At 41.2% G+C, this 22,872-nt stretch overlaps 1 protein-coding gene across 1 annotated transcript; it reads left to right on the top strand.

Moving 5' to 3' along the window:
- The first annotated feature begins 515 nt into the window (after positions 1 to 515).
- MBTPS1 (membrane-bound transcription factor peptidase, site 1) lies at positions 516 to 22,390 on the top strand. Its single transcript, XM_009866132.1, has 22 exons — positions 516 to 1,007; positions 2,057 to 2,314; positions 2,715 to 2,918; positions 3,327 to 3,437; positions 4,332 to 4,441; positions 4,817 to 4,933; positions 5,895 to 5,962; positions 6,554 to 6,656; positions 7,419 to 7,570; positions 8,583 to 8,744; positions 9,309 to 9,453; positions 10,517 to 10,705; positions 11,283 to 11,455; positions 11,992 to 12,107; positions 13,741 to 13,897; positions 14,739 to 14,863; positions 15,838 to 15,915; positions 16,924 to 17,064; positions 19,350 to 19,481; positions 19,610 to 19,736; positions 20,403 to 20,533; positions 21,556 to 22,390. Exons 1-22 carry the CDS (start codon positions 821 to 823, stop codon positions 21,750 to 21,752), a joined length of 3,183 nt encoding a protein of 1,060 aa, XP_009864434.1. The 5' UTR covers positions 516 to 820; the 3' UTR covers positions 21,753 to 22,390.
- Positions 22,391 to 22,872: the final 482 nt, after the last annotated feature.

Raw genomic sequence — 22,872 nt, 5'->3', positions numbered from 1 at the left:
TCACCTCAACTACAGGGACTGAGTTTGATTCCTGTAGTGTCTCTTGTCCTTATCAGTCCGTGGCATAGAGTTTGAATTTGATTTTCCTTGGGTAAAATGATATGCCGCAGCAGAATTTCTGTTTGCTACATTTCTGACTGGAAAAAAAGCCACTACTCTCTCTTGTTAAGTGGCTGTGGACACTTTAAATCATGCTAGTATTCAATTTGCCCTTTATATGGGGCTAGCACATCATTCTGTTCTCTTTGCTGCACTTACACAAAGGGTGGTAAGAGTCTTCTTGTCAACAGTTGCCTGTTCTGTGGTCAGGTTGATGCTCAAGTGCTCCATGTGTGGTCTGGGCAAGCAAGCAAAAGACTTGAGTGTTCATGAAAAATTACTAAATGAAACATAAGAACAGCTTTTTCCATATTATTTCTAATACTGACTGCCAGAAGTGTCCATTTTCTGTGATTTTCAGTCTGTACATTTGCACAAATGTGAATCTAATTATTTCTTGTATTGCCCTGCCTTACAGGTCGGCTTGCAGTCAGCTTTGCTAATTCTTCTGGGGAGTTAACTTTGCCATCAGAAATGGAGTACAGGACTCAGCTACCACATCCTGAGTGACCAAATCCTTTAATACAAAATGGAGAAGAAGCGTAGAAAGAAATGAGCCTGTTCATAAGGCTTTGCCTCAAAAGACCATGAAATCTCTACTTACTCTGGACGCAGCTTTAAGAATATCCGGTTGATCAGCACGGTGAAAGCAACGTTTACTGAAACAAAAAATGAACTAGTTTATAACAAAGTGTGATTTGAAATATATGGAATTTTTGGAATGAAACCATTTTCTTCTGTGACCATGAAGTTTGCAAACATCTGGTTTGTTCTGGTTGTTATTTTACTCTGTGGCAAAAAACACTTCAGTACCAGACTAGGGAATTCCTCTCATGAGGCTCACATATGTCCTGGATGTTCTCGCCTTACTTTGAAAGTGGAATTCACTTCGACAGTCGTGGAGCATGGTAATAAAGAGTTAAGCAGTAAAAGAAAAGAAAATACATGTGAAGATCAAGTGTATGTTACTGATTTGTGGTGTTTGTGCAACTGTAACATTTAGAGTTTGTATGGAAGCATATTGTTTGCTAAACTGTATTCAAAAAGAGCAGCAGATTTTTTTTTTGATTTAACTGGAGGCAAGATCAAAAGAACAAGAGAAGGGGAAGTAAAGAGGATGTTAAAAATGGGATGTGAAGGCTCAGGCAGGCACTTTGTTGTGTTTAGTAGCTGTTTGTTTGGACCTGGCTGGTGGTATGATTGAGGCTTTGCCGAGAAAAGTAACCACAGGTGAGCCTTGAAGGAGTGAGAAAGGCAGGAGATCTCAGTAGATTTGTTCGATACCTGTGTGGAAGAGTTGCAAAGAAAATTGTGAAGGAAGCAGATGAAAGGGAGAGTGAGGCAGGGGTTGGTGCCGAGATGGCAGAGGATAGCAGTAGGATACCTTGACCCCGCATCCACTCGTGGCCTCAGGTACCTGCAACATTTCTGCAGTGCAGCTGTGTGTGTCCCTGGGTGCTGACAGGCGGAATGTCCGCAGCGACACGTTCCGGTGCGTAGTTAGGCGGAGACGTGCCGTGGGGAATGTGTTGGTGTGTGCTGGGGCTGAGGTCCACTCCCAGATCACTGATCCAGATCAGGGACTGGGCTGTCGGGACTGGCTTCATTCTCTCTGCGTGTTGTGCGTGGTGTCAGTAATTTGCGATAAAACTGAATACGATATTGAGGCTGGATGTCTTTAAGTCATACGTGTCAAGAACCATGTCGAATTGGCGTATCAGTTTATCACTTTTGTCAATTTAAAATATCACAGGTTTCCTTATTAAAAAAAAACGCAAAAAAAGTCATGTAGTGCAGAAATAAATTGTAATGGATTTGTAAGAGCAACAAAAAGGTGCCTCAAATTGCAATTATTTGTTCAGGATAAAGAAAAAAAGATTTATTTAGACCTCTGCCATGTGAATGCATGAGTAAGCTGCTTAAACGTCAGTTCTGATAAGTTGTGCTCTTGTTCCAGAGTATATTGTGGCTTTTAATGGATACTTCACAGCTAAAGCTAGAAGTAAATTTATTTCAAGTGCACTAAAAAGTAGTGATATTGAGAACTGGAGGATTGTACCTCGCAACAACCCAGCCAGTGACTATCCTAGTGATTTTGAAGTTATTCAGATCAATGAGAAACAGAAGGACGGAGTACTGACACTGGAAGATCATCCAAACATCAAGCGTGTAACACCTCAGCGGAAGGTCTTCCGATCACTCAAATATTTGGAGTGTAAGTCATTTTCTCTGTGGTTGCACGAGATCTCCTTTGGAAAAGTCTTCTTGGCCTTATTTCAGACCGTCACCTTAGCATTGCACAAATGACAAGTGCCTCACAGATTTTATTTAATTTATAGAAATCTATTCTTTTGCCTGTAATATTATCAGAGTCATGTCATAGTGTGGCGATGATTCCAACTACAGTGTATTTTGCATTGGGCAGTTCCCAGAGACTATGGACCACTATGTCCCTAGTAAATAAAACAGAAGCTTTTACTGATTTTGATTGGGGAAAATGGATACTCACTCAGCTAAAATTTTTGTTGTAACCATGTGGAGTGTATATTTGCATAAAAAGCTAATCTTTTGTGTTTTCCCTCATACTGTATTTTCTTCCTCTTCGTTCTGTGTAGCTGATCCAGTGTTGCACTGCAATGAAACCAGATGGACTCAGAAATGGCAGTCGTCTCGTCCCTTGAGGAGAGCAAGTCTTTCTTTAGGTTCCGGCTTCTGGCATGCGACAGGTCGACACTCGAGCAGGCGTTTGCTGAGAGCTATCCCGCGCCAAGTTGCTCAGACCTTGCAGGCAGATGTCCTCTGGCAAATGGGTTACACAGGTAGGCTTTTTCGCTGCCGGCTTAGGAGAGTAACCTTTGAAAAACAAATGAATTGTAAGGAAAGGCTAATTGATGAGTACTTGTTAATCTCTCATTAAGTGCTAGTTCCGGAAGGCTTGAGAAATACTTTCTTTTGAGATTCGTTGTGTGCTTGTGGAGTGCTCTTCTGTGTCTGTGTGTACTGTGCTTAAGAGAAATGGGTTGTACTGGTGATCTCTGGTTGAATTTCCGAATTGGAGTATGTTTTCTTTAAGATTTGTACCACACTGAGCTTGTAAATTGCATGTTTTCTTTGAGGTTATAATTTACTGAGCTTGTGAATTGCATGCTGCTTTAAACAGAAGTTCTCTTTAACTTGGTAAGCTGAATCTGCTATGAATCAGAAAAAGTAATTCTTTTCTGTTATAGGTGCTGGTGTAAGAGTAGCGGTGTTTGACACTGGTCTGAGTGAGAAACATCCACATTTCAAAAATGTAAAGGAGAGAACAAACTGGACTAACGAGAGAACCTTGGATGACGGTGAGTTTCTATGCAGAGTTGTCCAACTACTTCTGACACTGGCATGTTCTGTTTTCCATTGAAAAACTGCTGTTGCTGCGGTGATGCTAACGCGTCTCTGTTGAAACTGTGTATCTTGAGATTTTAAGCTTCATTTGTAGTGTCCAAGGCACTTTGTACTCATTCCAAATTCAAGAGTATTAAGGTTCCAGGAAGGTGTTGCGTAATTCTTCTTTGGATCATATCTAGTGTTTTATCATAGCATTTAAAAAACACCAGGGCAAGAAGATGTTATGCAAGCATAAATACATTGTTGGAGTAGGTGGAGGTGAGAGCAAACTCCACAAAGCTGTTTCTTGCCTGTTCCCTTTTTTGCATTTTGCTGTTTCACAGCGCATATACTTTTTTACATCCTTAAGAGGGAGAGCATTTTCCTTCTTTACTGTGCAGTCCTAAACTGATCTAGAGTTTTGGCACCTTCCTGTAAAGTTTTTCAGGTCTATATAGTTTTCATTGACAAATGCAGTGCTGGCTCATGCCCATCAGCATTCTGAAGAACTTTTGATTTTCTGCAGTATGTTTGTGTTCCTTTTTCATATGTCAACCCTAACTTGCCCTGACCGTATGCTTTCACAGATTATTAACTTTATACAGTCTGGGTCAGTGAGTCAGTTGGCACTTAAATCCTTTAAGAATTCAAGGTCTATGTGTAGCTTGCTCAGTCCTCTGTGCACCTCCATATTTTATCACATGATTCAGAAAGACTAGAGCTGAGCCCAATGTTTGCAGTTTGTTGTAAAGGCTGTTAGATTGATGATTGATTTTTGGTGTAGACGGTGTTTGACAGTACAAATCCTTGACAATGAAGTGGTTTGTCTTCTAACATCTTACTTTGTTTCCTCCTCCCTGCAATAGGTTTAGGCCATGGGACTTTTGTAGCAGGTGTGATAGCCAGCATGAGAGAATGCCAGGGATTTGCTCCAAATGCAGAACTGCACATTTTTAGAGTGTTCACCAATAGCCAGGTAGCTATTTCACACCTCCTTCAATTTCTGCCTTTCCAGATTAATGCTGTATTAATCCTTTCCTTCAGGAATGTTGCAAGTGCTTGTAAATGTTGATGTGTTTTCTTGGATAAGTGAGAAGGATACATCTTTTCTGTTTTTAAGAGACTTGCTACAAGATGTCTTACAATTTCCAAATCTGGTGTATTTTTCAGAAATAGCATGTGGAAGTCTCATCCCTATAGTGTTGGAGAAATCACTCAAATGTACTGAACACCAGAAATACTGTCACTTTTGTGCTTTATTTTGATTTTGTTTCTCCTTTCTGAAGCCTATATTGTCGTGGAGTCACTGGGTTTTGCACTGATAGATTTTTTCCCCCTCTTTCTTCCATAGGTCTCCTATACATCTTGGTTTCTGGATGCCTTTAATTATGCAATTTTAAAGAAGATAGATGTATTGAATCTGAGTATTGGTGGGCCAGACTTCATGGATCATCCTTTTGTTGACAAGGTTAGTATGAGGAAATAAAGCGCTCGTGGTTTTATATCCCTCACACAGATGCTGGTCTTGTGGAGCAGCTTCTTTGCCACAGCTGCTGGCTGTTTCTGGTGCTGCTGGTAGTTTCTGTGGAGTTTCATTTGCATGAGAGAAAATCTGTACAGCATACAGGCTTTTAGGAATATATTAAAAAAACCCCACAACAAAACACAACCTAAATATTCACAGAGCTGTGGAAGCGTATCCTTTTACAAAATGCTGTATGTACTGCTAGAAAGTGTGACTCCCGAACAGGAAACTGAGTGAGCTTAACTGAAATCCACCTTTGTGGTTTTTTAAAATCTCTGCATGGCTAGTTTATTTTATGGTAAGCGTGATTTTCGCAGCAAATTGTTTAAGAGTAAATAGTTAAAAAGTACAGGTACGTGATTGACCTGCGTGGTAAGAGATTTGTTTCAGGATAAGGCAGAATTAGGTTTTTGTCTTTGTAAATGTCATGGTTCCTTGAATTGTTGATCTGTCCTTCAAAAGCACCAAGCGAATGGATTTACATTGAAATAAAAGGATAAAATCTTTCTCTGTAAAGGGTAATTAAGATATTTGAGGCTTAGAAATTCTTCCTTTTTAAAATGATATTTTGCATTAAAATTTAGTTTGACAGTGACTTCAGTACCCTCCCCAGAGTATTACTGGAGAGGATTCTGAATAACCTACCTTTGGCATCTGGAGTGCTTTGTTATGGGCAGTTTTTCCTTTGGTGTAACCTAAATGTGTATTATCAGCAGTGTCGCTGTCAAGGCTGGGTTATTGGTCACATAAGCTTAGTACTAAATATACCAGTGAGATGTGTTTGTTTCAGTTAGGAAGAGAGGTTGGACTAATTGTTTGTTCATGTTCACCCCATGGAGTGTATGTTTGTTAGAAAACTCTCTTTCTTGTGGCAGAGCCTTACTGTAAATCTTGGTTTTTGTAGGTATGGGAACTGACAGCTAACAACGTCATCATGGTCTCTGCTATTGGCAATGACGGCCCCTTGTATGGGTAAGTTTCAATGACCACTTCAAAGAAAAGCAAATATGTTGCTACTGTATGTTTTTGGAAGTAGTTCTGCTTGGTCAGGAAATTTTTCCTCCTCCTTTTTGCTATGATCTGTTTATAGAAAGTAACTCTATCCACTGTCTTTGTCAGTTGCTGTAGCGGTATAGGAATTTGTGAAGTACTTAGCTAAATATTTTTCACTGAAACAGTGGGAAGTCAGTAAAAGAAGAATGACAGTACTTTCAGCTGGTTTTTTTCCTATTACTGTGAGCAAACATGTTTGGTTACTGAGCTTGGGCTCAAGAAATATCAAAGGGATCAAGCCAGAATGATTTGTGTTAGATTTCTGAAATAAATGGCTAAAACTAGATTTTATTTTGTCTTCAAGATATGTGGTTGGGTAGTTAATGAGTTGCTAACTGCCTGAGAAGTTGCTCTCACTGGTAAGTATAACTGTATTGAGTAGGACCAAAATTTGTTTCTGTGGAGGTTAAAAAGAGTGCCTGAAAAAAATCTGATGGCAGTGTGTCCATTATCAAGTTACTTACAACTGTGCCATGTTTTTTTGGTCTTCTGTCTCCCAACTTGTACTAGTACTCTCAATAACCCTGCTGACCAGATGGATGTGATTGGAGTAGGTGGCATTGACTTCGAAGACAATATAGCTCGCTTTTCATCTCGGGGAATGACCACTTGGGTAAGGTACTTTGGCTGTTGCCAGCCACATCTGCAGCCATAATAAGGGCCTCGGAAAGGGAGCTTTTCTTAAAGTAGTAATCCTGTGCAGATGGTATGTGTAGGAGTAACCAGCGATAAAAGGTTTCATTCAAGGTCATAATACTTAGAAATTGTAAGTCTTTCGGCAAGAATGGTAATGTTCTGTTCTGCGCAGAGTTTCTCATTGTTAATCTTGGCTGCTCTTGACTTTGCGGATGTATTTGTAAAATGTTCAGTACTTGTTGATTTAGAGTGAGCGCTTGCCTGTGCTTAAATCTGCAACAGCGAAGGCCTGCTCTTGTCCTTCCTTCAGTTGAAAAATCCTAGGATTTCCAGATGCTACGTGTAACGTTGCACCTATTTGCACGTTGAACTGGGAATTCGCGTGTGATTGCAGACGAGATTGCGCTGTCGTCTTGATTAACAGGACTATTACATGTTTCTGGTTGTGCTGCAGCTCGCTCATTAGCCAGGCAGCAGTGTGGTTATCATTTTGTCAGTGGTTTCATGCTTAGGGTAGACACTAGAATAATTGGCAGTAATGTTAACGTGGAAACATTGAGAACTTGTCATGAGCAGCTTGAGCCCTTCTTTAGGTGTTTCTTAATATTCCGTGGTGCTGAACCTCAGCTAATTTAGTCGATAATTTTTCTTCCTGACCTACAGTTAGTTTAAATGCCCAGATGAAACAATCAGAGCTCATTATGTGTTAGGGAAATAATCCATCCGTTTTCTTTCGCAGGAGCTGCCTGGAGGGTACGGTAGAGTGAAGCCTGATATTGTGACTTACGGCTCTGGTGTGAGAGGTTCTGGTATGAAAGGTGGATGTCGCTCTCTCTCTGGAACAAGCGTAGCATCTCCTGTGGTGGCAGGTGCTGTTACTCTGTTAGTGAGGTAAGTCTTCAGTAAGAGTCTGTAAAGATTTTTATCTTTATTTTGCAGACCTCTAAAGGAGGGTCATAAAAGGCCTTGTAAAGGAACCCACCAAATAAAACTGAATTGTATTTAGATGTAGGAACATGGACTCAAAGGATTATGTCACAGTTCTTCTGCCTGAGACATTACCTTGTCTGACTGGCTCTAAATTTCCTGGGAAAAACTTCAGAAATGTTTTGAATAACAGTTACATCTTTGAAAATATAACTAGGGAGAACAGTACTGTGAAGTAGTTTTGTCACATTTTGTAGAGATTTTGAATTGCTGAGCCTCTGGCAGTTGTCTTGTAGAAGAGCAGCTGCTCAAATAGGCACCTGTAGCGGATAATTACCTAAGTACTTGTAAATTTTATAGGATTTAGGGTTTTATGGCTATTGCCCGACTACGTAAGTCATCTGTTGCACACTGAAGAGCCTGAAAGGAAGGTGGGAGTTGCAAGTTTGTCGTTGCAAGTTTGTCATTGCTACTGCATAAGGATGAGACGAACCTTTGTTTGAGAAACATGCCAAAAATTCAAAGTTGTTATTGTATTTCCTCCATAAAATGGTGCATTTTTCTTTGAATATCAGAGCTCTTTCACTGCCCCCTGTCCTGGAAGGGTTATGCTGCAAAAGTTGCCAGCAAGTTTCCAGTAACAGAGGCTTTGATTTTCAGAATATTTTGTTTAGTGTATAAAGATTCTGCCCTGATTGTAATGACTGCTGGTCATGGAGCAAATTGCAATGAGAAAAAATCATGTAATACTAGTTTTCAAGAGAAATGAATCAGAAGCTTGCCACTCTTCTTCAGCTGTTCCAGGCAGAAATCAGGTAATAGCAGACAGTTAAGAACAGAAGGTGTTACTTAGAGCAAGCTGATTTTTGATTACATTTTCTTCAAATGAAATGACTCTTAAGGCAGGGTGGTGAGCAAGAGCAGCTGGAAACTGGATTGAGGGCCACCTAATGTGATCTGTTTTTCCCCGTTTCAGCACGGTTCAAAAGCGTGAAATGGTGAATCCAGCAAGCATGAAGCAGGCACTTATTGCGTCAGCGCGTAGACTTCCTGGAGTCAATATGTTTGAACAAGGACACGGCAAGTTGGATCTTCTGAGAGCTTATCAGATCCTCAACAGCTATAAACCACAGGCCAGGTTAATTTTAATCCTTTAATTAATCAACCGTAATCTGTAATACCGTGTATTTCTTTGAAGAGAGCAGGTGGTGCCTGTGTAATACAGTTGAGTGATGTGTGCTTAGGCAACAGAGAGAACTTGCGCAGATCTTACGTAATTTTGAAGCGTGAATTTTGACAAGAGAATGCATGAAGAGTCCAAGTATTTTCTGCCTAAGTTGTAGCAGTGTAGGGGATGAAGTGTCTGTGAGAACTAAATTTACTTTCTCTTGTAGCTTTGTAGTACATTAGGAATAATGTAACCTAGAACCCAGTGGAAAATACTTAAATTTTAACTCTCAAGGACAGTCCCACTGTGCTGAAAAGTTTCTTTTTTTTGCATGTGAAAATCTTTTCACAAGACTTTAAGAAAACAGAGGGGAAGGGAAGAAGGTTTTGAGGCAGATTTGGGAAGCGAAGTGAGAGCTTGATAGAGCACCCATGACTCACCTGTTTCATCTGTAATTTTGTCATAGTTCTCCATAGCGGCATGTTGCTCTTCTGTTTATTTTTTTAAAATGTTCTCTGCTCTATCCTGCTGTAGTTTGAGTCCAAGCTATATTGACTTGACGGAATGTCCCTACATGTGGCCCTATTGTTCTCAGCCCATATATTATGGAGGGATGCCAACCATCGTTAATGTTACTATCCTTAATGGGATGGGAGTCACTGGGAGAATTGTAGACAAGGTAAGACTTAAGGTCCAGGTCCTGACCATTAATGTTGCTAAAAGCTTCCCCAAAAAGACATTTAGCTCTGAGTTTCGTAGAACAAATTGGATTTCTTACGCTGAGAGCAGGAGATGCAAAATGCTTGATTTTAAAGGACACGCCCAGGTTAGCAAGATCTGCCAGCATGAGCTGTCTGCAAGTTTTGAAGCAATGCATTGGTTTCAGGGGTGTGTAGCGCTTCATCTTTGTAAAACCAGTTTGAGTTGACAGGAGCTTAGGGATTTCTTTGTGTTCTCTGATGGTATTTAAAATCTTCTGCATAAAATTGCTTCATTCTTTTTTTCTTTTTTTTTGGTCTGGAGCATAAGCAATCTCAGTAAAGAATCTTGACATTGTAAATCATGCCTCTTCCATGGGTCAAAACGACCTGAATGTATTGATTTACTAAGGTCTGCTGCAAACCCTGTTCTTACGCACTGATGATGTTGAGTGGGTTGGTTGACTAGGGAATTTCTAAAATTCTTTTATTAACCTTGAAGTAAGTTAAAACGTAGAACAGATTTGGGAATTGATACAAGTTAAATAAAGAGCCTATCCCAAAACTCTAAGCAGTGCAAACAGGCTTAATTTCAACATTTTAGTTGTGTAGTCCTGAGGTCTGTTTTAGACTTAAGCTTACATTAAAGGCCATCGAAGCTCTTACCCAACATCATTAGCTTATGGCGATACTCCGACACAGCTGATGTAATTTGCCCATGTCCGTACAGCCATGGCTCTCTTTGTTACCAAAAAGAAACACGTTTTTACCAATACATTTTTGCACAGGAACCCAAAATATTAGAACAGATGCTCTTAGGAAACGTACTGTTCCAGTAGCTTCTTGGAGCATCCTGCCTCTGAAAAGCCAATAGTCCGGATCATCAAGGCACTCACGATTAACTCGATTCACTGACACAGCACCAATAATCTTCTGAAAAGCTAAGATTTATTATTTCTTTGTGCAGAGGAAGAAGGCTGTGTGTGCAGAAATGAATGACTGCAAATGCTGTTTTACCAATGTTCTGTATTCTTCATTTCACAGCCAGACTGGCAACCCTATCTCCCCCAAAATGGGGATAATATCGAAGTGGCTTTCTCCTATTCGCCTGTGTTGTGGCCTTGGTCTGGATACTTGGCGATTTCTATCTCTGTGGCAAAGAAAGCGGCATCTTGGGAAGGCATCGCTCAAGGTCATGTTATGATCACGATATCATCCCCTGCAGAAAATGAAGTAAGTTCTGTGCATTTTTGGTGTTTCTATGTTAATAATTATTAAAATTGCTTCCAAGTACACAAATGCCTTCTTTTTAAGGCATTAGTCTTAAAGTGTAATTTAGATTAGGGTCAAGAAATTGAAGTGTACAAATACTGCTTTGTGCAGGATTAGCCTGCAAATTGGACATGCTTTAGAATCAGAAAACCTCTCTTTGAGACTGATTTTTTAATTCCATTTGTTTATTGAGAATTCTAAGTAGTATGTGTTGAAAAAGAGATTGCTTAAATAGACTTCTTCTGGAAACAATGCTTAATTGTTCCTGAGAAAATTTTAAGGTTTGGAATGATTGAACCGAATCACAGTTGTAACATGGTAAGTATTTTATGTTCTGAGCATAAGTATAAAGTCTTGGATGCGGAAAAAGTATTACTGTGATTTAAGGCAAAAATATCTCTCTGCTTCCAGAGCTGGTACTGGGGACTGAAAGTAGATTTGATACCTTCATTTTTTTTGCTCTTGTATAATTCACAGTTAACTGGTGAATGTTCCTGTGGGGAAAAAGGATTTCACTGTAGTTTGTTCTGTCCTTCAGTCTAAGAATGGTGCAGAGCAGACTTCAACGGTGAAGCTTCCAATAAAAGTGAAGATTATTCCTACTCCACCTCGCAGTAAGCGAGTCCTTTGGGATCAATATCATAATCTCCGTTACCCACCAGGATACTTCCCCAGGGATAATTTGAGGATGAAGAATGATCCATTAGATTGGTATTTATCTCGGGTTCTATTAAATTGGTATTTCTTGATTGTGCATTAACAATACGGGATAACTTTACTGAATGCCAGAAGGCTCTGGCTTGGGATTATCGTTTCTAAGAAATCTATGAAAAGCACTTGGACTCTGCTTGATTTTGATTTTATTCACATGAAATGAAAAGCTTTTGAAATACACATTTAAGACAACTTGTTTGGCTTTCAAAGTATAGTATTATTATTTTCTGCCCTGATTTCTCCCAGGAAGTTAAGGAGGGCACTTCATTAGCTGCTTCAGCATTCACTTGTTGAAAAAAAACAAACCATGAGAAGCTTGAAAGACTGAAGAAGAAACCCCTTGTCTGTTGAGGGAGACTGACTGGTGTGATTTGTGAAGAATTTTGCAAAGAGGAGATGGTGTTTAGAAAACTACAGGTTATCATTAAAAAAGAAAAGGATCTTTTTAGAAAGGAAACTAGGAGGTAATCTCTAATTAGAGGATTTAAATCAGATTTCTGCATGCTCTTCAACAGTTTTCTCTTTTCCTTAAGGAATGGTGACCATATCCACACAAACTTCAGGGACATGTACCAGCACCTAAGGAGCATGGGGTACTTTGTTGAGGTTCTTGGTTCCCCGTTTACATGTTTTGATGCAAGTCAGTACGGTAAGCATGAGTTAATTGCCTTGTTCTCCGTACCATTAAATTCTTTCTAAAATGACCTGGCTTTTGGAAAACCAAAAATGTGGTTATGAAGAAATGGGATTACAAAGAAAAACTCTCATGGTAGTAGAAAATAATGTAACAGTGGATTTATTTATTATTTGTATGCTGATACTTACTTGTGTCAAGTGTTGCTGCAGAAGCTTGCTTGGCAGTCTGGTAGAATTAGCACAGTTTTCTGTCCTTATCATGAAAAAATGAGAGGGAAAGCCCCTCTGTATTCAGTCCTGCGAAGGCAGACCTGCAAAAATTGGCAGAAGATTTTGGCACAGTTAAAATGAAGCAGGATGTGAATCGCAGACTAAAATCAAAAGTGTCCATTCTGGTGGGTTTTTTTCCTCAGCAGCAGCATTTTAAAACATGGATAGATAAGAGTGTGAGGAAAGTATTCCATCCAGCCATGTGTGAGAGCGGAGCAGTGTGTGGCTGCTTTCTTCTGTGTTCATCAGGAAGGAGATCTGACAGTTTTGCCAGGCAGGGGACAAACTAAGCAGTCCTTGGTTTTTTCTGCTCCTGTATGCCCCTCTGTTTAACCCTGACATGCTCCAGCAAGACCCTCCTCTCCTCTGGACTGTGTTGTTTTCCAGTGGACTGTAAAATGCATTCTCCTGACATTTTTATAGCTCTGGAAATGTTGTCAGTAGTAATCTTCTGTTTATCTTGATTCCTCAAATATCTCACCGTTGCTTTTTGAGGTCAAAATGACCTGATATTGAGAAGCAGTCTGGAAACATGAACTGATTTCAGGGGAATAAAAGTGTATTTTCCTGGCTGTATTTTTCAGTGATGGGAAGAAAGTTGCACTTCCTTGTTCACAGGAGTGGGAGGGGGTTTTATGCAAGTGTCAGCGGCCCTTTGATCAGGTCTGCGAAAATGCGGCTGTACTTTTCAAAGTCTGAGTCAAACCAAGTTTCAGAATAACTGTTGTCTACCTGACTGCAAATCTGCAGTAGCGAGCAGAGTGCCTTTTGGAATTGGAGCAGCGAGAAACCTTCTGATTAGAGTGCACCTACAGTAGCTCTTTAGTTCGGGTCAATGGCGAATCTCCTGATGGTCCTTCTCTGCCGCAGTTTGGGGCGGTTTATGAAGCAGTTGGGTGAGAACAAACTGCAAAATATACTCCTGACATATGTGGGCATTCAGTTCCTGGACTGCACAAGCATGTGTCACAACACTCTTCCAAAATGTACGGTGCCTCCAAACGAATTTTTGGATACATTTGTAAACTGAATTGTCTTACATTTCCCGTCCTTAAATGTGACTGAGCAGGCCACGTGGACCAAATACTGCGCAAAATGTTGTGTTGACTTTTGCATGGGTTGAATGAGTAGCAGTAATGCACAAGCATGTGTCACAACACTCTTCCAAAATGTACGGTGCCTCCAAACGAATTTTTGGATACATTTGTAAACTGAATTGTCTTACATTTCCCATCCTTAAATGTGGCTGAGCAGGCCACGTGGACCAAATACTGCGCAAAATACGCGCTTGTGTTGACTTTTGCATGGGTTGAATGAATAGCAGTAATAGTACAGTGAGCATCCTGGTGAACTCTTATTTTTGCTTTTACGCACAGGGACTTTACTGATGGTGGACAGTGAGGAAGAGTATTTTCCTGAAGAGATCACTAAGCTGAGGAGGGATGTCGATAATGGACTTTCACTTATAGTGTTCAGTGACTGGTACAACACATCTGTGATGAGGAAAGTCAAGTTTTATGATGAAAACACAAGGTACTGATTTGTGTTGGCTCTTTGGTAAATAAAATGATGTAGAAATGACATTTTATTTACGTATTACCCTAAAAATCCCAAACGTGATACGGTGTGCTTTAGTGCTTGCATGCTACCTGCAAGAAGGGAGACTACCTGAAGAGCAAAATTGACGTTAAGCTGCAGCTTATGGAGAGTAGCTACCTGTTATGTCCTGATTGCAAAGGCCCCCTCAGTAATGCAATCTTCTTTTAAAGCCCAGAAAAACACTTGGAATGAAAAGAATTAAGAAATGGGAGACTGATAAGCAAAGAAAAATTGGCACATTTTCACTCTTGGGGAGCAGAATAGAAAGAAAATGTGGATTGCCAACATAATCACCAGGTTATGCACTCATTATTGAAATCAGTCCAGTGTATTTTATAAAGAGAAAATACACCAGTGTCATCAGTGGTGATAATTACTGCGGTTGTCAGCCTGGCCTGTGTTACTGTTAAGCTGGAAAGATCTGTTCAGCAGTTTGTGAGCAAGTAACATTTTACTTCATTAGAAAAATGAGAATCAAATGATGTGGCCACTGTTTTTACCTCATCTTAGCCAAATAAAGAGCCTAAGACTGGATTTCTTTCTAGGAAGTTAAAAGTTTCTATGGAACTGAAATCCACTGAGAACTTTACTTCTGCTCAAAAGCATTGCTATCGGAGAGAGCTGCTCACATGCCCCTGAGGTTAAATAAGGCAATGAGATGTAGTTCATTATTTAAGTGTCTTTGAAAAAGTCTGCATGCAGGAAAACACCTCTCTTCATTATACAAATTCTATTGGATACACTAATAACCTGTGTTATGCTGGAATTTTTGCAGACAGTGGTGGATGCCTGATACCGGTGGTGCTAATATACCAGCCCTCAACGATCTGCTCTCTGTCTGGAATATGGCCTTTAGTGACGGGCTCTACGAAGGCGATTTTTCCTTGGCCAATCACGAAAGTGAGTACTGGAGTCCATTGCAGGCTACAGTGTGGTGTTGGGAAAATAGTTTTCTGTGGGAAGGAGATTGAGCTAGAGTCAAGGGAAACACTCAAAAGAGTCCTCTAAGCATGCTTAAATAATTACTTAATTTTCAGACCAGATAGCAAATGTCCTCGGTTTAGGCTTGTATTTGAGGTGCTGATACTTTGAAGAATAGTGTTGGAGTGTATCTGTATTTGTCTGGGCTATAAATACTAGTTGGTATGATGAAGCCTTGGGTTTTAATTTGTCATTTATGTGGGAATTTGAAATTTTGACGGTAGAAAATCGATAGGCACCTTTCCCTTGGAATATGCCAATTTCAACATGCATCACAACATCCCGGGATGATTTGTACATTCCTGTTCTTACAGTCTTTTGAATTGTTGCCCTGAGATCAGTATGTTTGGTTTCAAGTTGAAACTTTGTGGTTAGGCCACAGGCCTGTGATCGTACTGTTTCTGACTTCCTAGTTCCAACCAGTCTTTCTTTTTATCTGACCAAGTCACCCGATGTTTCCATGCTTTGTTTCCGAATCTCTGTGTTCTGAACAGATCAGTCAGAAAGTGTATGTGGGAAGAGGAGGCACGAGTGACGAGGGCCTTGTATGCTCACCAGTGTTAATTGAAGGAGACGGGTTCTCCTGTCGTAAATAATGACTGCTAGTATGAAATTCTGTGTTTCTCTTGGCATTTGATTCAGCTTTGCACGTGAAAAATATGTCAGTCTCCTGAATGGCAAGATTTGAAAGCAGGTTGGAAAGGTGAACCTGCAAAAGCTGTGCTTAGAAATGCCTTCTCTGTGAATACACATATTGGTCAAAAAATTCAGATTGAGAGCAATGTTCATGGGATTGTTTTCTTTTGTACTTGTTTTAACATCTCGCTGAAATATGGTGGGAAGGGAGGGAGTGTCATTTTCAGTCTAACCTACAATTTTGTGATGTCTTTTAGTGAATTATGCATCGGGGTGCAGTATTGCAAAGTTCCCAGAAGATGGCATTGTCATTGCACAGACTTTTAAGGATCAAGGTATGCGTTCCCCTATCTTTTTTTCTGTGTTTTAAGTAGAACTTTAGAGTCGGTGTGCAAGGAAGGTTACAAAGTCTGAAGGTGTAAAAAACCAATTAATTTAAAACCACATTGACAGAGTAGGCATTTTTTTCATTTTGCCTAGAACGTGAATCTGTTTCATTGCAATTGATGAAGCAGAAGAGCTTTGTGTTTTGCTTTTGCTATCTGAAAGCAGTGTCTTAAGTAAAGGAGACTAAACACCCAGCATTTGAAATTTGTCTTATTTTGTTTTTTTAAAATGATTGTGAGAGGCAGGAAACCTTTAGCCTAAAACCAACTTTCTACATTTCATTTCGGTTCTTTTGTGAACTGTAGTGTTTTCCCTCCTGCTGTTTATTGGAGCTTTCAGTTCAAAGGAGAGAAAATGATGGGGTGGATTTGTAAGATAAAAATGGGACGTTTATAGCCAGGCGTGTGCTGGGTTTTGCTGCACATACCCATTGGTACTGGGAAGGTTCCTGTGCTTTTTTCGTCTTTTTTATTCATCAGTTATCTTGGTTATAATTGTAAATATCTTGCAAACATGTCTTTCAGGTTGCCAATTTATTATTCAGATACTTGCAGGGCTTTTGGAGGCAGGCCTTTAAATGATACTCCTTCAGAAATTATTCTTTAGAGAAATGTTTCAGCAAAGGCTGAGAAGCAGGTCTCCGAATCCTGGCAGAGCTGGGTGTACTGGACACTGGTTCTGCTTGCCCGTAGAGCCCTGGAGTCCAGGTTCTCCACCAGGCTTCTCCACCAAAGAAAGAAAAACATTAATATCAGCAGTAATCACAATCAGGGTCTTGGAGAAGTTTCATTTTTGATCACAGCATCATTAACTTTTTAAAAACGTTTTGAATAAACGTGTGACATGAAGGATGACGTGGCTGCATTTGTACGTTTGCAGTTCAGGCTGTGTTGACGTAAAGGTAGATTTATATTGATGCTTTGCAGGCTATGAAATTTATTTGTGCTTTCCTTTAGGTCTGGAAGTTTTAAAACAGGAGACTGCTATCATTGAAAATGTCCCTATCTTGGGACTTTACCAAGTTCCTTCGGAAGGCGGTGGCAGAATCGTTCTGTACGGCGACTCTAATTGCTTGGATGACAGCCATCGGCAGAAAGGTGTGTACGCTTTGACACGCAGGAGGAGTTATTGCCTTAAGCTGACACCTGTCCCGTGGGGTTTTTACAGCCGCCATCAGAAGTAGCTGTTTTCTAGGGCCTCTCTAAATATCCCAGACTGGGGATTAATCTCAGTTCTGCGGAGTGCTACTGAAAGTGCTGAAAGGTGCAGTTACAACAAAAGAGCACCTTGCATTAAATAACCCTCTGATAGGTGGGAGCATTTCCCCCCTCCCCGTAGGCCCCTTGACTATTTTTCTGTTCCACGAGCTTTGTGGGCTTGTTTTGGGGTGGCTTTTTTCCAGGGAGGGTTGGTTGGTGGGTTTGTGATGTCTCTGTTTCCAGAAAGCACTAACAGTTCCATGTGCTTGATTTGAAGTCATGAAGAGGCCATTCAGGAATCACTTCACTTTTACCCCACTTGCAACTTCAGAATATATATAGATTTTACATTTGCAGTGGATTTTATCTTTCAAGTTTGCCCATCAGCTTGCGTTGTTCCCTTTGCAGTGTTTCCTGTGAGGATTTATGGTAACGTTCAGCATTTCAGTTGTACGTTGCTATTTTTAGGTTATTCTACTTTCATACAAACTGCCTGGTGTAAATATGTCAAAAAGTAGCAATTTCTGTTTGGGTCTTCAAAACATTTGTTTGCAACTCTGGGTAGCGAGTGTGTGAGTTGTGTGTGCATGTGGTTTCTGTGACTCCCAGAGAAGCTGTTCCTTCTGCCTACACCGTGTGGCTGGTCCTTATAAAACCTTTCTTCTATCACTTTGTCAGACCTGGCTTGTAAAATTTTTAAGAGATTGGTTGAGTTTCTTACGACACGTAAAGAACAGGGTGCTAGATCTGTGTCTCAGGAGGCCGAAGATGATCCAATATGTGAGGTCTTTTTCTGGATTTCTACTGAATGTGATGTTCAACCTGAATTTTCCTTTTGTGGTGAAAAGTACATTTATAATTTTTTAAGCTTTTGTCACTGGCATTTTTAAATATTGAGTTATGTAACCTGTCTCTTGCCTAATTTATTTAAGTTTAAAGTAGTTTACTGCCTAAGGGAGCTCTCCATCTGTAGCTTATTTCGTTCTCTCCTGAACATTTTATTTTCCTTTGAAAGTTCTCTGGTTTCTCCTTATCTGTCTTTGAGTGGCTTCCAGTGGGTTGCCGTAACACCAGCATATCAGTGCCTTATGTGCTTGTTGTAGGTTATTGAAGACTTGCAGCTTTACATTAAGTAATATAAAACCACACTTTGTGACCTCCCTAATGTGTTAAATTCACTTGTGAAGCAAGAAAGAGTGAAAGGCTCTGAAGAAATCCTTTAAAATTAGCTTTTAAATTGTGAACCAGGAGCTATGTCTCCTGCAGAGACATCGGTGGCTTTAACTGAGATAAATTCCTAACATTTGTGAAAATAAATCCTTAAAATCTGATTGACCTCTTTAAAAATCAAAGGTGAGGGTTTAAGGGACACCAGGATTACGAAGATTAATTCTCGTTCCCAGCCAACAGTTGCTGGGGGGAGAAGTTCTGAGAAAAGTAGTTTGCTGTGTGGTGGAAGTAGCTGATAAGGCATTGTCCTGCTCTGGCAAATTGAAGTTTTAGAGAATTGTGACGTTAGCTGGACTGCTTGTTATTTAGGGGTAGCCCTGGGTTAAGGTAGTAGTTTAGGAGAGAACCAAAACGAAGGTTCAACTTGCTGTTGAAGGGCAAAGGGAAACCACGATCAAGTGTGTTGTGGCTTTGATTCCCAGCCTGGTCTGTACCACAGCTGCTGGAGGCACTGCAGCCTTTCCCCTTTGTTTTATTTATTTCTGTACACTTGGGAAAGCAAATGAGTCATAACTTGCTCTTACTTTTCTTTGCAAGGTATTTATTTTGTTCTTCTCAAAAAATCATTGTTCCTCATGTTTCCCTCTTAAAAAATGCAATCAGAAGTTCTGAGCTTCCTGTATTGGCACAACCTGGATTTCCTGTATTTGAGACGTGTTCTCTTTTTTCCCTGCTCCTGAGAGGAGTGTGATTTGGTACACGAGGGAAGATATTTTAAGACTGGACAGATTATTTTTGAGTTTATGCATTGGGTGGGGGAGGATGTGGGAAGCGTGTTGAAAGTTGCATCTTTCTGAAATTGGGCCTAGGACTTGAGAAGGAGAAAAACAAGAGCCAGAAAACCTGATTGTACTTCTGCATGCCGTTACAGCCTCCTTAGCTGAAAGATAAGCCATTGAAAATGTGACATAACGCGTATGTTGTTTTGGGGCTTGGGGCTCTGAAATCCACAGATTGCTTCTGGCTCCTGGATTCCCTCCTGCAGTACACTTCTTACGGGGTGACGCCACCGAGTCTCAGCCATTCCGAAAACAGGCAGCGACCGCCATCCGGAGCAGGCTACTCCCTCCCCGAGCGGATGGAAGGTGAGAGCCTTCATTACGAAGCAGATCTCCTGCTTTTACAGCAGCTTTGTTTAGCTGAAGGCGAACAGGAGTATCTCTTATCCTACCAGTCTTTTGGTAACCCGGTCTGTCTCTGCTGTGAGTTGCAGGTAACCATTTGCATCGATACTCAAAGGTGCTCGAGGCTCACTTGGGAGACCCTAAACCCCGGTCCCTTCCTGCTTGTCCTCACCTGTCCTGGGCCAAACCACAGCCTTTGAATGAAACTGCCCCTAGGTTAGTATACGTCTTTCTTAGAGTTATACAAGAAGCCTCGCTTTGGAGTTCAGCTGAAAGATTATTTGTTCCTTTTGCTTTTGAAAGGGACAGCTGGGATGCCTTTCCTAGAGAAATACCAGATTGCAAAGAGGAAATAATGATTAATGCCTCTTCAGTGAATAATTCTGTCTCACCTTATAGCTAAGCTGTGAAATGGGGGATTTTAAAAATAGCTTCAGAAGGCAATTTGCTGTTGTGATTGAGCGATCCCAGTGGTCTTGCTGAAGTCTGTTGTCACCGCGTGCTTTCAGAATAATTTTCTGAAGCAGCTTCTTGGACAGCTCATCTAATTCTGCCTTCTGTTGTATCGTTTGCCAGTCACCTGAAGGGAAATGCGTCAGCACATAGCCCATGCTTGTCTGCTGAGCTGCTAATGGTTACTTTTGGTAGTGTGCGTGTAAGGGAGTTGTTAGTAAATAGTTGCCAATCTAAGCGTGTCCCTGTGTCATCTGAATTGAACTGTGGAGGCCTGCAAACTGCAGAACCTAAAGAATGGGTTGGACTATCATTTGGGTCAAAACTAGTGAGTAGGTTCCAACTGTCACTTCCTCTATATGTTTCTACAAAATTCCTTGCACTATTGAAGTAAGGGAATGCACACCTCTGCCTTTACATTTCTTCTAGCAACCTTTGGAAACATCAAAAGTTACTGTCAATTGACCTTGATAAAGTGGCTCTGCCCAGTTTTCGACAGAACCGACCCCAAGTGAGACCATTGTCCCCTGGAGAGAGTGGTGCGTGGGACATTCCTGGAGGTAAATACTGAAAAGTTTGACCGTTGCTATTTTGGTTTGCTTCTTGTGTAAAGTTTGAAAAAACCCCAAACACAGCACAGCCAGAAGAGAGGTCGTGTGCTTATTTTCAGTTGTGAAAAACACGCAGATAATAGTAGTACGGCTGCGTTGTAAAAGGCTGACTGATGAAGCCTAGAGGAAATATTTTTGCATATGAATGGTTTGTTCAGAAGAAAGCACGCATGACATACTGGGAGGAAGATTTTGGTAGGTGCTTTTTGAGTAGTTGAGGTTTGTTTCAGTGCTGTTTGGACCGACAAGTATCAGCAGCAGTCCCTGTGCCTGGGAGCTGTGACTGGATACCTCCCACTAATTAAAATTACTTGCGTGAGCTCTAAAGCAGAGCTCAGAAGAGTTTGTCCGAATGGTGCCTTGAGCAAGGTATTGCACTAACAAATGATATAAAGCGCTCAAAACAGCTTTCAGTCTAGCAGTGGGCTGCTCTCCTCTACAAGCCTGACACTGCAGGACCAGCTGGAGGTAGTCTGAAAGCCTCACACGTGCTCTTTTCCCAGTCCGAGCTGCTGGAACAAAGGGTGACTATAAAAATGAAAGGTTCGGTTCTATAGCTCATCCTCACCGTGTGTATGCACACTCTCTGGAACAAAATCACTTTCCTTGTGGCGTTGGGATTTGGTGTGATCTGTAGAAATTAGTTAGCAGTAAAATTACAGTCAAGCGTTTGCATCTCTCTCCTAATGCAGAGCAGAAGATTGTTGCAGGGGAAATCTGGATTATACATTCATGTGCCCAAATAGGTCAAGGTGGAAATGCTGGTGCTTTTCTGTAACGTTAGCATCCTGTCTTATTTTCGCTAATTGGTCTGCAGTTGTTAATCTTCCTGTCTGAAACGTAATCTGATTAATAGCTGTTTCGTCTTTGAACAGGAGTTACTGTTGCATTGTTGTAGATGGCATTAACACTGCCAAAACGTCATAGCTCGTGCGGTTACTGGTCACCTCCAAATGTCTTGGCCTTTCTAGGTATAATGCCCGGCAGGTACAACCAGGACGTGGGACAGACCATTCCGGTCTTTGCTTTTCTTGGTGCCATGGTGGTTCTGGCATTCTTTGTAGTGCAGATCAACAAAGCCAAGAGCAGGCCAAAGAGACGGAAACCACGAGTGAAACGGCCGCAGCTTATGCAGCAGGTACATCCACCAAAGACGCCTTCTGTGTGAAAGCTCTCGCTTGCCAAAGATGACTTCCCTTCACAGGTCGCTCCCCTGGGCGATCGCTCGCCCCCGGGGAAGGTGCAGCGAACGCGGCACTGATCGTACCAGTGATTCGCACCTGACATCATCTCATAGTCTTTGGTTTCTGGAGAGGAACAAAAAAACAAAAAGGACCTCAGTTGATTGTCTGTACATACAACTGCAGCTTTAGGCAGCCGAAGCCACCAAAGACTTGAATCCTGTTTAAATGGCTGCTTAGTCACTATATATCCCGAGAGGGAGAAAATGGACCTTTCTTTTTTAAGCTGACCAAACTAAAATTTATTTGTTTAGAGGCTATTTTCTATATTTATTGGTGGGGAGGGTGGGGGGAAGAGTCACTTTAAGGACCTCTGCTAAGGAAAAACGAGTGCATTTTTTTGGACGGAATGCAATTTTCTAGAATGGTATTATGCTGAAGAGTATAACGTACTCCATTCAAGGAGGGAGAGGGCGAGAGAGACCAGTACAGATCAGTGAGACATACTCCTGCAGTTTATTTTTATAAAGCCAACTACCATGATGTTTTGTAATTCTTGGCCATGATTTCACCGTTGTTGGTGAAGCAGATTTTCAATAAATATGTTATCTATATGAAGCTAAGACGATGTGCTAAGATAGCTTTTCCTTCCGCTGCCAGTCGTAAGAGAGCAGGTTGTTGAGTAGGGCAAGTTTTTGTGTCTCTCTTTCTTCTCCTCCATGTCTTTAGCAGCGGCATCCCAAGCTGCAGCCTTGCCTTCGGAGCACTAACAGGGCAGGTGTACAAACAGTGCTCGCCCGTTTTGAGCCCTTTCGAAACTGCAGAAGCAGCTAATGAGGAAGGAGCTCCCGAAGGGCAGCTCAGGGATGAGCCCTGTAAGAAACTCCTGGCTCCTGCCCAGCCCTGGGCACATCTGGAGAGAAAGTAAGTGCCGGGGACAGTGGGTCTGACTGCACCCACCCTCTTTCGGGGCTTACGATCATGGGTGGTGGTGGTGGACTTTGGCCAGGGCACTGCAGGAGAGAGCATTTCTCCTTGTAGCCTGGGGCAAACCTTCCAAGAGGTGGCTGTGGATAGAGTTTCACAGCGCACAAGTGGCCTGCAAAA

This window comes from Apaloderma vittatum, unplaced genomic scaffold (assembly GCF_000703405.1).
Source record: "Apaloderma vittatum isolate BGI_N311 unplaced genomic scaffold, ASM70340v1 scaffold3543, whole genome shotgun sequence".
Taxonomy (NCBI): domain Eukaryota; kingdom Metazoa; phylum Chordata; class Aves; order Trogoniformes; family Trogonidae; genus Apaloderma; species Apaloderma vittatum.
Note: the sequence above shows the minus strand (reverse complement) of the source record. Positions and strands in the feature narration are given on the sequence as shown.